At 40.2% G+C, this 18,917-nt stretch overlaps 1 protein-coding gene across 2 annotated transcripts; it reads right to left on the reverse strand.

The window, feature by feature from the left end:
* Window positions 1-667: 667 nt before the first annotated feature.
* On the reverse strand, window positions 668-5,876 carry LOC134320327 (uncharacterized). 2 transcript variants are annotated; one of them, XM_063001679.1, is made up of 5 exons: window positions 4,587-5,876; window positions 3,989-4,250; window positions 3,857-3,891; window positions 3,684-3,753; window positions 668-2,957 (listed from the first exon to the last, which is right to left on the reverse strand). In XM_063001679.1, exons 2-5 carry the CDS (start codon window positions 4,242-4,244, stop codon window positions 2,278-2,280), a joined length of 1,041 nt encoding a protein of 346 aa, XP_062857749.1. In that variant the 5' UTR covers window positions 4,245-4,250; window positions 4,587-5,876; the 3' UTR covers window positions 668-2,277. The 2 variants fall into 2 exon arrangements, with proteins under 2 accessions (XP_062857749.1, XP_062857748.1); XM_063001678.1 differs by having other exon boundaries at window positions 3,857-3,894.
* Window positions 5,877-18,917: the final 13,041 nt, after the last annotated feature.

The raw sequence follows: 18,917 nt of genomic DNA on the forward strand, positions 1-18,917 counted from the left end.
CTGTGCAATTTGGCGGCCTCTGCCGGTTACACACAGCGCTACACACGCGAGACAGATTGAAGTTCTCTGTAGGTTTCCTGTAGTTCGTGGGTGTGGGTTATTTTACTTTAAAGTTTTACTATTTTTAAATCTAATTAACAAATCTTGGTTTATTTAAACTTGCTCTCATGCTCTGGTCATTATTTTTGTCACACTAATGTTACAGAAAGCCAAACAAAAACGTCAATAATTAGTTTCAGGCGTCCACATACTTTTTATTTGTTTTTATTTCCAATAAGTGACAGAATCAACACAAAAAACTTAAATAAAAGGGAAAAATTTAACATGAAACTGTACATTTTGCAGCTAATCATATCTCTTGACTACATAGAATCTGTCTGATGTAAGTAAGTAAACTTAAAACAGTAAATAATCTCCATTATTAAACCTGTAGAGCTTTAAAAACACAAAGTTTTGATTTTAGAAGCTGATCTCTGTGGTAAATCTTCACTTACCTTTGTGGTGGTTGGATTGTGGAGCTCTGTGTTAGTTTACCGAGGTTCTTGTGACCCTCACTGCGGTTGGAATAATAAAGTGTGTGGACGTCATAATGAGGCAAAGTCCAACACTGCTGAAAACTACTGGAATCATATCATGACATGAGTGATAAAAAAGATAAAATGCTCAGTTTTATTCTTGGGATTTTATTAATATTAACAGCTGATCTTATACAGTGACTGAATTAGTGGAACATAAACTTTAAAACGTTCAGCTTCAGTTTTCTGTGCAGGACACCAAAGTACACAGTGGCAGCTTGGCAGTGGTGGGGCTTAAACCAGTGACCTTTTGATCTAGTACCTTTACTACTGAGCTACCACTGCCCTGTCAAACCTAAAAAAACATAAAAAATGAGATTTCTTTTCTTCTTTCGGCTGCTCCTGTATGTAGGAGTCGTGTGTGATTAAAAACCCTGGTACGATGTTCTTCTGTTGGAATGCGGTCTCAGAAGGTTGGAATGATTTTTTCAGTCTGTCTGATATTAAAAGTAGTTTGATTTGAAACTTCTGTGTGACAAATATGCAAAAATAGGAGAAATTTTACAGCTTTGTGCAGGTATTGTTTTAAAAATCAATAAAAGAAATAAAAAAACAGTAAATATTTTTTTTCTGAGTATTTTCAGCACAGACGTCCTTAATCAGCCAGTCGACGAGTGTGGAAACAAAACAATGGATTAAAAAACATTCATGATCGGGGCTGCAGTGTGAAGCCGTGAACGTTAAAGACTCAAAATATTGAGAAATAATCAAAATCTTGGATTATATCTGAACAAATGGACGTATTTTCCCAGCGTAAGATGACAGTTTGGGTTTGTAACCTAGGCAAAACTCCTGTTCCATGTACTGTTCTCTGATCCTCCACAAATACACTAACGAGGATTTTCTTTCCGCCCTTGGATCGTTTTCAGATACGAGTCCAGTCTTTCTTTTCTTTGAATATTTTTGAACACAGCGAGAGCAGGAGCGAACACCTCCAGGATGCTCCTCAGGCAGCGATTTACAGGAACCTCGGACTCCTCAAAGCCGATCTGCTTCTCTTTAGGCTCTTTAGAACCTAAGAGGACAGTTTTCTGAATGTCACACACAAACATCTGATAATGGATCAGACTTGTGGTCTCTGTGGAGTTCTTCTTCTCATCCTTCACGACGATGATCTGTTCTTCACCAGTTTGTGGGTTCTTAAACACTGTGATGTTTTCAGCTATGAAGAACGGGTACTCGCTGTGTTCTACTACGTGTTTTACTGAGATACGGTCGAATAATTTCTTGAACTCCTCCTCACTGCCGCTGCATTGATTCATTAACCAGTTACAAAGCACAGTGCCGTACTGCTCGATTCTTCTGTTCGGCTGTCCTTCCACGTTCCTCCTCTTCTCTCTTTTTGGTTTTGGGTTCTTTAATGAAGACATGTTGGAGCAGTTGGCTTTCTTAAGCTCTTCACCCGTGTTCCTTAGTGTGTCCGTGCGTTTTTCTAGCCGTCCACCATCTGCGGACTGTAGTTGAAGGTCTCGGCTCCAAGTACTAGGGGGAACGTCTTCAAGCTTTGGAAAAATGATCATTCCTTGTGGTCCATCCGGCTCATCAAAATCATCTCCATGATTGTAACTGCTCTGCTGCTTATCTTCTGGCTCCAAACCTTCCACAACCAGACCACCGCTCTTTCTTCAAATGAGGTATCGACTTTGTCCTGTAGCTTGGACTGTAGCTGGACAACTTGCTCTTTTTGGCAAACAGAGGAACATTAAAAAAGGTTTTGAGAGGATGTTTGAGGAGGACAGTCAGTGTCGTCCATTTCCTGCTTTTCTTTTAATTCCCTGGTTCCTCCACTGCTTCTGACAGCTTGCTGAATCTGATCTGCGTTTTCTGTTGGGTGTGGAACGTCCGCTTTGAAGTCTAGGTCTGCGCTTTTGGACTCGTAATCCGTGACCTCCATGTTGTGTGTGTGACTGACATCAGTGACACCTTCACATATGAACACGTCCTCATTTGGGAACACAGTGTGAGGAAACACTCTGCTATTAAAACTTGAGCTGCATGAAGATCCGTATCCACTGCTGTTCAAATCATCTGCATTATGGTTTATGGAGTCGTCGTAATTACTGTACTGTTCAGGCTTTTTCTTGGCTGTTGAGGCCTTACTTCTGACCTTCTCAAAAAAGTGGTCAAGTGTATTTTTAGGAAATTTGGCTCCTTTAACGTCTGTAAGAAATGAACGAAGATCTTTTCTCTGTCTGATCTCGTTGATCTCTTTAGCAGTGAGACACAGACTCTTTTTCAGCTTTATGTCCTTCAGATAATCCTCCAAACCCTCCATTTCACCCTGAGCAAGCTTCTCCTTCAGGTCATTAACCAGTTTTTCACTGATTTTAGGATCAGAGACCCAGTCGTCCAGTTTGGCCATGGTGGATAAGGTCTTGAGATCTGTTTCAAAACCACACAAAGTTGTTGTTAATAAAATACACTTACATTTCCTGACTTGGTAGAGCATTTAAACAATTAATCATTAAAGATCAAATTAACAAAAATGTCAATGTGTGTGTTTACCAATTAATGTAAAACATTTACTAATAAAAAATCTTAAATGTCAGAATTGCAGCAATTTAATTCCACATCCGACTACAATCGACAGAAATCTTCAAAAGTAATAATAATAATAACAGTAATAATAATAGTAATAATAATAATGTTTTGATTATATAGCACCTTTCACAGTCTCAAGGTCACTTTACAGTAGAGGGAAAAACCAAAATACTGACTAAAAAGAAAAGTCTAGAGATTTAAAAAAGTGATATAAGAACAATCTTGGGGTGGAGAGTTTCAGGGCTTAGGAGCAACAGCACTGAAAGATCTGCCACCCTTGAGGACAGTTTAGTCAGAGGCGTAGAGAGGAACCTTCCACCGGAGGACCTTAAGGAGCGAGAGGGAGTGTAGGGGTGTAAGAGCTCTTAAACAAAAGCTGGGGCCAGACCATGGAGAGCTTTAAATGTAAGAAACAGAATTTTGAATTTGATGCATGATGTGATTGAAAGCCAGTGCAATTCTCTGATTTCAAACAGTGAAAGAGAAACTGGGAAAAAAACAGAGAAAAGACGAAAAGCAGATGAGAAGTGGCAGCAAGATGCGCACAACATACTCTGAACTCAGTACCTGGTGATGTTTGGAGATCACAATCTGTTTCATCCATGGCTTCATGGTTCTGGATTCTCTGTCTTTTTTCCTATGTGGGTTCACCAGAGAGAAAATGTGACTCTAATACAATTCTAAATGTCTATAAATCCCAGAGTTACAAACAGAACCGAAGCTTTCACCACGTTACTCACTCTCGAGTGGCTCGGTTCCGGAGTCTCTGTCTTTTCTGCTTTAAAATAAAAAGAACATGAATAACTGAGAATTCAGAAAATGTTCCATCTTTTTAATCTTCAGGATGAATCACACCGCATGAAGCTACTTACCCAGATCTTCCATCACATGAGACTCGTGTCTCTTCAGCCATTCTAATGTTAATTCATAGGCCTTACTGCTGTTCAGATGCTTATAAACTGTCCTCATCTGCTCCTCTTCTGGTTTCTGGCTACTGATCTCATTCAATGCTTCCTTAGAAATCACTTCCTTCTCAAGCAGACAATCAGCCAGACCGTTTACGCTCTTCACTCGGCCCACGATTTCACTCCTGTGGACCTTCAGGAACCGTTCGGCGGGGGACGCCATCTTCACCTGTTCAAAATCAACCACAATGTCGGTGCACTTTTTTATATTGAAGCATCTGTAATGGTTAAGTGGGTCAAACTGGTTAAGAGTAAGTCAGCATGAATCGAGCTTCAGCAACATTCACACCAAACTCCTCGCCCTGTGTCATGATGGACCTCACTCTCTCGATCTAAATAAATCTGAATCGTGAACTGGTTCTGTTCAGGCTTTTAAGAATCTCTGTACTATTCTGAGAACCGCCGGTGCTATTGGACCCGAGGATGTGTCACCAGCAGACGGGGCGCTGCACAATGCACGGCTGGAGTAAACATGAGCAAGAAGCCGAAGGAGTGCATAGATTACCTGTGAGGATTTGTGCAGCTGTTACAGATGTACAGGCAGTATGGATCAACTATTTGTGATAAGAGAACGTTCTTGTTCCTCTACAGCCTGACACGCCCTCAGATGTTGGCACGGCATGTTGAAGACAAAAAAGAGTGATTAGGTTTACAAACTAAAACACTGTTTGAAAATGGCTGTTTGTGCACAGAAATAAAGGAAAGGCCCTTCACCATACTGTTGCTATAAATATGAGAATATTTTATTTATTTGATGTTATTGATGTATAACTGATGTGCCTGTTAGAACCGTTAAAGAGTGAGAACAGCAAAAAAATCAGATTGTCCTATTTTCTATGCAAAATACTAATTCACTGGGCAAATGGCAGGAAACACCCTGGACAGGTCGCCAGTCCATCACAGAACACACACACACACACACGAGTAAATTTTGCAGCTCCAGTTGTTTTTGCGTGTGTGAGAGAAAACCCGGAGAACCTGATGGAAACCCACACTGACCCCTGCTCACCCAGCCTGCTAAGAAATCGAACCCAGGACTTTCTTGCTGTGACGCAACAGCACTACCCTTTGCGCCACTCTGCCACAAAAAATAATAATTTTGTTCATTGTTTATTACATGAATGTAACTGTTGGGTAGAAATGGCGTCAGTATAAACAAAATATGTCTTTTTCTCCACTTAGGGCTGTAATTCATGTTATTATCACAGTTCAGCAATATTCTTTTACATTAGATCAGTGCTTTTAGATCAGTGTTTCCTGTTTACATGGTTTCTTTCTAATAACACTGTGATATACAGCATCATAACTAACAAATGAATAGTTACATAAATAAATGAATCACTGAATATAAGGAGATGCACATTAATAGTCCAGAATTTTATCTTCAGGGGCAGTGATAGCTCAGTGGTTAAGGTACTGGACTAGTAATCAGAAGGTTGCCGGTTCAAGCCCCACCACTGCTAAGTTGCCACTGTTGGGCCCCTGAGCAAGACCATTAACCTCAACTGCTCAAAATCATGTTCAGGTCATAATTGTGAGTCGCTTTGGATAAAAGTGTCTGCTAAATGCCGAAAATGTAGATAAGAATCGTGTTTTTGGTGCAAGATATAAACTTTCACTTTCAGTTTAGTAACACATTTATTCATTATATTAGTTTAAGCATATTTTACACGACAGTGTTAATAAATTATTATTAACACGTAATAAATTAACAATAATAAATGTTTCATTTTGCAGCCGTAATAAAGAAAAGCATTTCTCACATCAGCAGCGTGAATATTAAACGTTCTTACCTGGCGGAGATCAGACTGTAGAGCAAAGAGGAAATGCCCTGCTCCTGATTGTGTCAGATAGAATAAAGGTAAAAAATGTCACACAGAGAGACGAACTTCAGACTCGTGTCAGGACTCGTCACGTGTGGGAGGAGAAACCAACATGGAACCTTCATTCATTTCTTTATTCAGACCTTCAACTGCTTTAGGGACAACTGTTTGAGGGACAGTGGTAGCCTAGTGGGTAGAGCTTTGGACTATCAACCGGAAGATTGGTGGTTCAAATCCAGGCTCTGCTATTCAGCCACTGTTGGGTCCTTGAGCAAGGCCCTTAACCCTGTCTGCTCCAGGGGTGCTGTATGATGGCTGACCCTGCGCTCTGACCCCAGCTCCCTGTACAACTGTATACGTATATATGACAAATAAAGTATATCTTCTTTTCATTGTCAGAGTCACAGTGGGTCAGGCACCATGCCCGGACACTGTGTGCAAGACATAAATGCGCTCTTTTAATAAAATGTGCTCCAATTCTCACAAACTCCAAAATCATGGAGGGGCACCACATACTAACGTTGGTTTTGAAAAAAAATGACCAACATGCTCATGATCAAATGTCCATATAGTTTCGACCACAGAGTATTTAATGGTATTTTTTTTCCTGTGAGTGAATTACTGTAATGCATACTTTAACCACAAAAACACACTGTTGTTTTTGGAAAGAATTACCAGTGAGGAGCAGGATTGGTGCTGTGGACTACTAACCGGGGTGCTTACACAGCATTGAAGACCCCGTCCACTTTTTATAGTCCCGTCTTCTCTCACCCAGCAGATTAGCGACTGATTTTGTCCGCTGCACCGCCTGCACTGCCGATTGTGCCTGCTAAGGGGCACCCAGACGACCGGTAACAATACTAATAATTGTGTAAACCAACGTGACATCAACAATGAAGTGATGTCAACAGTCTGTCTGTGGTACGAGAGCTACAGCTTGTCACTGTTAGAACTGATCTACCTGTTGAACATAAATGATGAAGTGTATGAACAACAAAAACTACAAACTGAATAATGAAAAACACTTTATTTTAATATAATTTGCAGACATTTTAAAATAAGTCAACTGTAATCAGGAAAATAAATCAGTAATTATACTGCAAACAACAAAAAGCATCATTTTTAATAAGCATAAAGCATTATATAACTTTGAGATCAAAGTTCGAATCTCAGCTGTGCTACTGACCGGCCAAGGTGGCTGCACAGGCACACGACTGGCTGGGTGTCTGTAAGTGGAAGGGACAGTGGTCAAGCGCTGCAGCAACACCCTCTGCTGGCCAGTCACGGTGCCTAACCCCATTCCCAAAGATATCATATTGCAGCGGCAGCTGTAAGTGACCCCACCTGACCTTTGTCCTTCCAAGTGGGTGGTGGCATTGAAGGTGATTATAACTCGTTTAATGAATACTTTCGTGTTTCATTTAGTTCTGCTTTAAGAAAATGTTTTAAAAATTCTGTACAATTAAATGTGACCGGATGGCTTCGGATCTTTGCACGTTTTCAAATCAGAGAGTACAGCTTTTTCTTTTGCTGGATGTTTTTGTACACAGCAAGAGCAGGAACAAAAACCTTTGAAATGCACCACAGATACGGGTCTATAGTGAAAGACCTGTCGATGCTCCTCTCTTCCTCTTGAGGACCTAAGACGATCGTCGATGGAATGTCACACACGTACATGTGATACTGGAGCAGAGTTTGTGTGTCGATTGAGAACTTTTTCTCATCAGTGAGGTAAATCATTTTATTTACACCAGTTTTTGGGTTCTTATAGTTCATGACATTTTCAGCCTTTAGAAACGAGTACTCGCTGTGTTCCACAACATCACTGATCAATATACAATCAAATACTTCCTTTATCTCCCCCTCACTGCCGCTGCATTGTTTCATAGCCCAGTTACGGAGCACAATGTCCCGCTCCGTCATTTTCTTCATCTTCTTCAGCTTATTTTCCTTCAGCACTTTCTTTCTGTTATTGTTTCTTTTCTTGGTCTCATTTAAAGGTGTACTTTGGTTTAAGGGTTGACCTGTAATGTCTGTAGCAAATAGTTTTGAAGAACTTTCAGCATGACCCAGTGACTGTACTTTATCTTGATCCTTCACTGCACCAGTCACAGAACTCACAGCTGGATCACTAAACCTACTGTAAACAGACGTGGGGTTAAAACGCTCATTTGGTTCATACACGTTCTCTTGTATGTCCATGTTTTCCTCTAGCCGTGCATCATCTCGACCCTCAGACTGGAGCTGCATGACTGATGTGTTTTGAAAACGGGATGAAAATTAAGTTTTACTGTGATTTGCTTCAAACAGACCATCAGGCTGCAGAGGCTTTAAAGAATTTTTGTAAAACTGCATATTTGGTTCACTGACCGTCTCCTGCACATCCATGCTTTCTTCTACTGGTTGTAGCTGGCACTGCTGGCCATCAAGAACATCTGGATGATTTAAGATAGCAGAACTATTTCTTTCTTTGAACTTAAGATCTTGCAGCCCCTCATTTTGCATGAGCTCATCCACTACAGCAGGTAGAGGGGTACCATAATGCTTATTCTGGCCCTGATGGCCATCAAGGACATGTGGATGATTCGGGACATCAGAAGCACTTCTTTCATTTAAGTTAGGATCTTGCAGTCCCTGGTTTTGCATTGGGCCACCTGCTACTGCAGGTAGAGAGGTACCGTAATGCTTATTCTGATCAACATCAAGAACATCTGGATGATTTGGGACATCAGAACCACTTCTTGCTTGTAACTTAAGATCTAGCAGTCCCTTGTTTTGCATCAGGAAATCTGCTAATGCAGGTAGGGAGGTACAGTGACGCATATTCTGATCATAATCATGATTGTCTGGAAGATTCGGGACATCAAAATTATTTCTTTCTTTGAACTGAAGACCCTGCAGCCCCTCAGTTTGCATTAGCTCATCCACTACTGCAGGTAGAGAGGTACCGTCATGCTCATTCTGTTCACCATCAAGAACATCTGGATGATTTGGGACATCAGAACCATTTCTTTGTTTGATCTTAAGATCTTGCAGCCCCTCGTTTTGCATTGGCTTATCCACTACTGCAGGTAAAGAGGTCCCATAACACTGATCAACATCAAGAACATCTGGATGCTTTATGACATCAGAAGCACTTCTTTCTTTACACTGAAATTCTTGCAGCCCCTCATTTTCCATTGGCTCGTCCACTACTGCATGTTGAGAGGTAGCGTAATTCTCATTCTGATCACCATCAAGAACATCTGGATGCTTTAGGACATCTGAACCATTTCTTTCTTTGAACTGAAGATCTTGTAGCCCCTTGATTTGCAATAGGTTGTCTGCTACAGCAGGTAGAGAGGTACCATAACACTTACTCTGGCCCTGATAGATATTAAGAACATCTGGATTATTTGGGACACCAGAAGCACTTCTTCCTTTGAACTGAATATCTTTTTGTTCCTTGTTTTGCATTGGCTTATCCACTACAGCAGGTAGAGGGGTACCGTAATGCTTATTCTGATTATCAACAAGAACATCTGGATGATTTAAGATATCAACCTTTCTTTCTTTAAACTGAAGATCTTGCAGCCCCTCGTTTTTTATTGGGTCATCTGCTACAGCAGGTAGAGAGGTACAATAATTCTCATTCTGGTCCTGATGACTGTCAAGAACATCTGGATGCTTTATGACATCAGAACCATTTCTTTCTTTACACTGAAGTTTTTGCAGCCCCTTGTTTTGCATTGGCTCGTCCACTACTGCATGTGGAGAGGTATCGTAATGCTCATTCTGATCACCATCAAGAACATCTGGATGCTTTATGACATCAGAACCTCTTCTCTCTTTGAACTGAAGATCTTGCAGTCCCTCGTTTTGCATCAGGTTGTTTGCTACAGCAGGTAGAGGGGTACCGTAATGCTCATTCTGTTCACCATCAAGAACATATGGATGCTTTGGGACATCAGAACCATTTCTTTCTTTGATCTTAAGATCCTGCAGCCCCTCATTTTCCATTGGCTCGTCCACTACTGCATGTGGAGAGGTAGCGTAATTCTCATTCTGATCACCATCAAGAACATCTGGATGCTTTAGGACATCTGAACCATTTCTTTCTTTGAACTGAAGATCTTGCAGTCCCCCGTTTTGCATCAGGTCACCTGCTGCTGCAGGATGAGAGGTAACATAATGCTCATTCTGGTCCTGAAGGATATCAAAAACATCTGGATGATTTAGGACATCAGAACCACATCTTTCCTTACACTGGAGTTCTAGCAGCCCCTCATTTTGCATCGGCTTATCCACTACTGCATGTAGAGAGGTACCGTAACACTTATTCTGATCACCATGAAGAACATATGGATGCTTTGGGACATCAGAACCACTTCTTGCTTTGATCTTAAGATCTTGCAGCCCCTTGTTTTTCATTGGCTCGTCCACTACTGCATGTAGAGAGGTACCAAAACACTTATTCTGATGACCATCATAAAAATTTTTCTCAGATCTCGGAACATCTGATATTTGAGGTGTATTCTTAAACTGTACCTCCTGCAGGTCCTCTGTTGGTAGAAGTTTATCTTTCTCCTGGACCACTGTTGGTTCACATGTCTGTAATGATCGAGAACCAAGCTCCTCTGCTGGCGATACACAGCCCAGATCAGCGTTTTTGGACTCACTGTCGCTAGTTTTCTTCTCACTACATGGAACGCCAGTGACTATTGGGTGACTGATGGTATGAAGGCTTGTCACAACCTGTAACTGATCATTAGTTTGTGACAGTGAGCGGTCAGTCAAGCTAAATGACGATCCATATCTACTGCTGCCTGACTCTTCTGCATTTATCTGCATGAACTCTTAATCATCATCATTTTCTACCAACATCGATACTTTTGCAGCTGTAACGTGGTCTTTGTCCTTTTCAAAAAACAACCCTAACATCGATTTAGGAAATGTAGCTTTTTCTCTGTTCGAGAAACAACTTTAGTTCTTTTTTACGACTGATCTCGTTAATCTCTTTAGCAGTGAGACACAGACTCTTTTTCAGCTTCTTATCCTTCAGAGAATCTTTCAAAGCCTCAATTTCACCCTGTTTGAGCTTCTTCTCCAGGTCATCAATCAGTTTCTGGCTGTTTTCAGGATCAGAGACCCAGTCTTCCAGTTTGGCCATGGTGGATAAGGTCTTGAGATCTGTTGAAATGTAGATAATGTAGTTGTTTACACAGTGTATCAGATTTTCATTTGTACACTGGCTACTGCAGTTGAAGGTCAAAGCTTTGCAAACACTGGTAGGGAACACATTATCGTAAAAAGGAATTTGTGTCCTTACTGGTTTATTTTATTTTTGCATATTTGCAACTTTTAGTTTTTTTGCACCTCTTAAAAAAGTGTAATATAAGACAAGGGGCAGATAATTTGTCACAGCACACATATCATGACAGTACTACACTTTAAATAATTTTCTGCAATGGTTTCTTTTCTTTGACCGAATTATTGAAACCCAAACCCTGAATTTGATGCGTATAACACATTCCAATAAAAGTTACAGAATGTTGAAGTGGAGAAGGGTTTTGGGACTTAACAAAGATACAAGTTACCATCAAGGCATCTTTTCTTTGGAAGTTCGTAGTTATTTAAGCACGGTGATACCAGGCCTCATTCTGCCTGCACTACAACAGTGCGGCTTCCTAGACACAGAGTGTGTGTGTGCTTGACCAGCCTGCCTGCAGTCCAGATCCACAAGAAACACTGCAACAATCAGTGTCCTCAGTTCCAGACGCATTAAAAAGTCTCATTAATAAAAATGCTGATGGGACTTGGTAGGGAACACACCCCCGTCCTGACTTTTTTGGAGTTACAGCATCAAATTCTAAACGTGTTTCTATTTACAAACTAGAATGAGGTTGATCAGTGAAACATTAAGAATCTTTTCTTTGTACTTTTATCAGTTAAATAAAGATTTAAGGGAAGTAACACATCACACATTCTTCTTTTTACTGTCATGTATTAAACGTGACCCGTCTGTGTTGCTCAATTACAGATTAATAAATGATTGCCGTAGTTTTGAATTTTTTTATTGTCGTCCTGGTCAGGGTCGCGGATGGTCTGGTTTCACCAGGAAAGACTGGGTGCAAGGCAGGAATACCCTGGATGGGATGACGACATTAAAGCATTAATAGATTTTAGTGGGTTAGTAAGAATTTAGTTTTTACTTACTTGGAGAATTATTGAGACGGTTATCTGGTTCATCCACGCCGTCCTCTGTTTGACTCCTAAACCTCTTCCCTGTGTAAACATATAAGGAAAAATAACACACACACAGAAAAATCACAAATACCTTCAAATCATCAAGCAAGACCTTAATATACCTAAAAATGACTAAATGTATAAAGGTATTTTAATGATTTACTTTAAGTGTTTCAGCCAAATCAGTTATATGAAATAAATAATGTCTGGAAAAGAGTAGGGCTGGGTATCGCCACTAATTTCCTGGATCGATTCGATTCGATTCGATTCACAAGGTCCCGATTCGATTCGATTTCGATTCAACACATTTAGGCATATTTGAGTTACATTAACAGGTTTTGTTTAAATATGTACAGATGTTCAGAGAACGAATGTGCTAATTGTACAAAGAACATAATATTTTCATTATTAAAAATATTTGTGTATTTTGTTTACATAAATAATTACTCCAAAACAGAAAACAGTAACATTCATTTTTTATTATTATTTTATATGTCTGACACGCTACAACATTGTAAATGTAATGTAAACATACACCTGGCTGTTGAACAGCTTATGCCAAGTTTACACGACACGACACTCTGATTAACACCTGGTCGCTGTAATGTTCACACTACACGACTGATCGGCGATGGGGGTTTTTACACTACACCATCTATCACCAGGGGGAATCACAGGTGAGCTTCTCTGCTCTCCAAAACTACGTTCTGTCACGAAAACACACGTGAGAAGTGATGAAAGGTTTAATGATACCACGTCCAAACATGCACATCAACAAGTAGCGAGAGATGAAAGTTTGTGCGCCGATGAAATAAATGAATCTGAGTGGATTTGGCAACACGAGCAGCATGGCTTGTTCTATAGTGAGTTGGAGGTTAATAAATATTTTGTTTTGTAGAGAACGATCAGGTCAGAAATACTGTAAAACTCGCGTGTGCTGATGTATTCTGATAGAAACTATATTCCGCTCCTGAACCACCTGTTTACAACCTCGCCCCTGTGTTTCCCCTCGCTGTTTCTCACATTGATTGAGAGCCGAGTTTTGATCGCAGAGCGAACACCGAGTTCCTCCCGAATCCAGCACCGACCCGTCACCGAGCGAAAATCAGGGCTAGAATCATGTAGTGTGAACCAGGCATAACTTGAGCTTCTGCCATGCTGAACTGATGTGCAGATCAGATCTCGTTGCGCAAAAAAAAGACCGCTACCAGTCTGTGGGTCATTTATTACTGGGCCGCACAGAAAGAAAAAATAATTAGAGACGCTACAATAGCAATGAAAACACTGCGCCAATTTTCAACACACTTCAGGCGCTATTGCCTCCTATCACCACTAGGTGGGAGCTGCGTCTTGTTGCATTGAAAAAAGCTGATTTTCCATTATTGTGAGTTAGTTATTACACAGTTACATAGTTATTTTATTTTAAATCCTCCCACCCTGCCAGTCCGTGACATTATGTCTTAAATAAAACCGGTCCATGGTGCAAAAAAGATTGGGGACCTCAGCCCTATAGGTCAGAGTTTTACTGTGACTTACTCTCTGGTTCGGCATTGTCAACCTCATTTCTGTTAGAAATGTTAATAAATCAACCAACAAACCAATGATCATGATCAATTCTGTCATTTCTTACAGCCAGCAGTTAATATTCGGCTCCTTTAGTGAATAAGTTCTCTACAGAACTTGTTATCAAGCTACACCAGTAAAATGCTTAACTTTGCACCCCTGGGATCAGATGAATCCCCCCCCCATCTCCAAACCGGCAGGTGTAGCAACAATTCATAACAAGTATGTTCTTTTTTGTCTAATAATTATTAGTTTTAAAGCTAAAAGTGACCAAATTCTTTTGATGTTACTGTTTTACTGCCATGTTTGTTATGTTGGGCTGGTTTTTGATTCAGTAAAGCATGAAAACTTATTGACCTCACACTCAGTGATGTGTTATTCTGAAGGATCACTATATATGCCCATTGGTTACTGGTTACCATCAACTAATGACCATTAGGACTTGGTAAGGGGAAGAGGTATTTATCTAAAACACAGTCGTCAGCTGGAACAAAATCACAGAAGCAATTAATTCTATTAGTTCTATTATTATGATTTAAAAACAAAACTCAAAAGTCAGGCTTACCCAGTTCTTTCATTAAATCAGACTCGTTCTCTTTTAGCCAATCATAAACACACTGATAGGCTTTCTCGCTGTTCAGGTGCTCGTATAATTCTCTCATTTGTTTCTGGCTGGTTGTCTGTCTTTTGATGTTAGAATACATTTCAGCTTTAATAATGCCCTTCCCACGCAGAACATCAGCCAGACCTAATGGATTTCTTGTCCTTTTGATAAGTTCCGCCTGGTGTTTCTTCAGAAAATGCTTTGCACCGAGTTCTGCCATGGCGCCTGTACAGCAAACAAACAGTGTGTTAGAACAAACAACCCTACAGAGAGCTGCTGGTGACCTTATCAATATGCATAATTCATGCCCACGCTCTGTTAACATGTGGGATGAGAGCCTAATGCACGGCCATGACTAACATTTGTGAACGATATTATTAAAGTGTGAAGTTAAAGCTCTTAAGGGAAGCTAAATCTCGTGCTCTAGGGCCATAGAGAGCATGAGTTCACTACCAGTCTGAAATAATACCCACATTCTTCCCTGTGTCCCTGCCAGCAGTAATGCCCAGTCACACCGAGCTGTCCCACAGTGGCTGGCATTTGTTTGGCACCCAGTTTTTTTTTTTTACAGTGTGCATGCACATATAATACATTAGTGACATAAAGTAAAATAATACATGTCACTATTTGTAATAATTAGATATAAACAGCTTTAAAATAAATGTGCAGATGAGAGTTTCCTGTAGAAGACATGTCCAAAACACAGATATCAAACTTAAACGTTTTAAAACCCAAACTTTAACCACCAAACACTAAATTATCTGTATGTAGCTGACAATAAATTAACCAACATCAAAAAATACGGTACCCCAAGAGCTGTAATAATCACAATATATATTAGGGGAACACCCCAATTCTCAAATGTGAGGGACATATACTGACATAAAAATGACAAATAAACCTGTTGAACTTTCTAGCATTAGTCGTTGATTTGGCAGAAATGTTTAGAACATCAGGGACCCCCAGTAGAGTTGGTCCCCCCAATACTCAATTCATGGCTACTGGACTCTTGGGCTACTGGACTCTTAGGTCTTGGGTTTAAGAGGATTGCTACACTGACACTGAGATGCTCACTCTGACTCTATGATCCCATGAAGAAAAGAGGATTTCATGCACAACTTTAGATTTTTCTCAGTGCAGCCATTTTTATTCCCCACTAGGTGGAACTAAGAACATACAAAATGAACCACTACACTGCATTCAATACAGCAGGGTTTTTCAAACTTTTTTCTGGTGACCCACATCTTGTCCATGATGTTTTAACGCGACCCAGGCAACATAAAAATATATATTTCTATAAATGTATACTAAAACACAAAACAAACAAAATTCACTTACTCAATGAGAAGGATGGGCCTGTTTGCTATGTATGATCTGGTCCCATTGTGGTTCACAAGAAGAGAGGGCAACACACATATAAGCACGTTTCCTTTCAGTGCTAACGGCAGTTGGCCTATTTATTTTCAGCTCTTATATATATATAAGATATATATATATATATATATATATATATAAGATATATATATATATATATATATATATATATATATATATATATATATATTTTTTTTTTGTTTTTTTTTTTTTTGTTTGTTTTTTGTAAAATATCTAATAATATTAATGGAAAACTGGTCATGTTTAAACTATTTACTGGCTCTATCCTAGATCTGTCCTATTATTACTTAATACACCTGTCAGCCAATCAAAAACAAGGACCTTTTATAATCTTGTATTAAATAGCAGCAAGTATTTCGTAATAAGTGACCTGTATTACATTTAATTAACATAAAAACGCTAACAAATTTGCATCCAAACACAAATAATTACACCATTATAAACACATGATCACCTGACAACAAAGTGTCTCCTATTTCAGCATCTGGACGTATTTTTTAAAATCGCCCCTCAGAATGATGGAGAGGTTAAAAAAGGACTTAATCCTGATTATCTTTAATCTGGCTGGACTCGGGTTCGACCTGCTGCGCTGTAAACACTGTCCTGCTCCAAGTCTCTTCTAGAAAAGAGCAAAGATAAAAGAGCAACCATTGTGATCAGATCCAACAGAGGTGAATCATTACAAACTTACCGACATTCACTGATTATTTTATTATAAGCTTTACTCACCGAACAGATGAGATTTAAGAGAAAAGTTTATATCAGAATTATGAAAGTAGTGTTGAGGGTTACGGCTGAGTCCTTAAGTGAAGTTTTGGTTTTACAAAACAAGCATTAAGGTCAAGAATTAAATCAGTGATCTTATAATGACAGAATAAAGCGGCGCTCGGTTGGCACAGTGGTACATTTGTCCTTTACTGTTGAGATCTGGGGATCCAGGGTTTGGATGGTCAAAACAGCACTAGGAGGTGCACTTGTAAGTGCTGGTTCCAAGCCCAGACAGAAACAGGAGGGTTGTATCAGAATAAAAGCTGTGCCAAGCTATGTAAAGACCAGATACAGATGCTGTGTTGACCCCTAATATACCGGAGCAGCCAAAAGAATTATGACAGAATAAGTAAACAATCAAAAATCATTTTTAAATGTATTTTATTTATTTTTATCTATCCAAAACTCAGTTTTTCTGAGCTGCTCAGTCTGAATAAACTGTTTAGAATAACTCTTATTTATTTAAATAGTTACACACTCTGTTACATATTTTAGAAGATTAAAAGGGCCCTAGAACAGAACCTTGTGGCACACCATGCTGCATTATTTTGGCTCTGAAGTATCTGCTAAGGCCAAGATTTTCAAATGCAGTGAAGCTAATAGTAAAACTCATTGAAAGGATTATTATTATTATTATTATTATTATTATTATTCAGCTTTGGGTTTGGAGAATGCAGGGGAATTGTATGTAAGGCAGCAGGGCAGGCGTCTAAGCTGTTGTTCAGTCATGATCAGGTAAATCTTAATCTAGGGGGATTAAACTTAATCCTCCCAATCAGACTAGGTGAATGCGCTAGTGTTGCAGCTCCACGCTGCATCCTGGTCACGAGTTCAGAACGGTTCAGCAGCTAATGTGGAAGCGTCTTGGTTCTTACATAAACACTCACGAATCTTCTCACCTGGAGCGCAGTGTCTTTATTAATAGTTGACTAAAAAAGCACTATTGAGGTTCATGAGGTTCTTACACGTCTACCTCTAATTTACCTCACTGTCACACACTATATGGACAAACGTTTGTTGAACCTCTCGGTACAAAACCAAGGGCTCTTCTTCACTCCTCTTTTCTAGAAGGGCTTTCAACAGGGTCATGAAGTGTGTCAGAATTCCAAATTCTAAAAAAGGTGTGGAGTGTGGTTTGGGACAGGATGTGCATTCAACTGGAGTTCTTCCACACCACACACATTAAACCACACTTAGAGTGATTGGTATGGCTACACCAGGACTCAATAATACCTAGGGTGGTGGTAACTCAGTAGTTAAGGTACTGGGTTAGTAATCAGGTTGCCAGTCAAGCCCCACAACTGCCCCTGATCAAGGCCTGTAGTTGGATGGTCCCATAAATATAATTAGGATGGGGTGTCCACATGCTTTTGACCATATAGTGTATTGCAGATGGGTTGACACACATTTTCACATAAAGATCCTTTATAGTGATTGCAGATCATCTTGATGGCATGAAGATTCACCACAAAAACAGAACACACATTCCTCACCATGATATTTATCTGACCTGATTAGAACATTTTTCAATCCTGCAGCATGTCCTGTTACGTTAAAGAAAGTTATAGCACATCGTTTACATGGTGTTTTATGTGTTGGGACACGTTTACCTCTCACTGGCTGACGTATTATCATCACTGCCTTCATTGTGTGGTTCTGAGACACTGGATAAAGATGGTCGCTGCCTGGGAGTTGGTCTGTAGGCTAAAAAACAACTTCCTGTAAAGGTCTGGCCAGAGCAGGAACTCTGCAGTCTCCCTCTGGATACCTCTCCCCACGGTCGTGGTAATGTGGACCTACAGGAAGGTGTCAGAGCCTGGGAGGACGACTGAGTCTTCAGCTGGGTCTGAGCGCTACCAAATGATGATGAATTAGAGGCCAACAAAAATCCGTTTTCATCATCACTGCTTTTTCTGGTCCAGCTTTGGACACATGAAGATGGTGGAGCTGTGAAGGTTTCACACTGAACAGGACAGGTTGAAGATGAAGATACAGTGGGTAGACTTGGATCTCTGTGGCGTACAGAGTAACTTGAGGGTGGAATTTGGGCCCTGGAGGCCGGTGGAGTAGTGTAACTACTCTGATCTCCTGGGCTGAATTTATGGGAATGCTGGAAAAGTCTGTCAGCTTCCTGTTTATCTGAAGCAAATGTGGCAGTCAGTCAGAGATCCCTCTGAATTATTGTCCTGGCTGGGAAGCAAAGGTACCGTTTGTAGTGACACTCGTAGTCCCTGAATTCTACCACGATCCTGTCTTGGATTGCAATCATCATTGCTGTTAAAGGAGCTGTCCATTAGTACCTCGGGTGGAGGAGGTGGAAGACTGTCAGCGTCCACTTCCTCAGGCTGTACCGAGAACTCCTTTTCAGGAGGATAATTGTTGTGGTCAGTGGTGGAAACACTTGCCCTGTAGTTAGTTAATGCAGGCAGGAAAGACCCTTCTGCTTCTAAATCTTGCA

Source organism: Trichomycterus rosablanca, chromosome 9, assembly GCF_030014385.1.
Source record: "Trichomycterus rosablanca isolate fTriRos1 chromosome 9, fTriRos1.hap1, whole genome shotgun sequence".
NCBI lineage: Eukaryota > Metazoa > Chordata > Actinopteri > Siluriformes > Trichomycteridae > Trichomycterus > Trichomycterus rosablanca.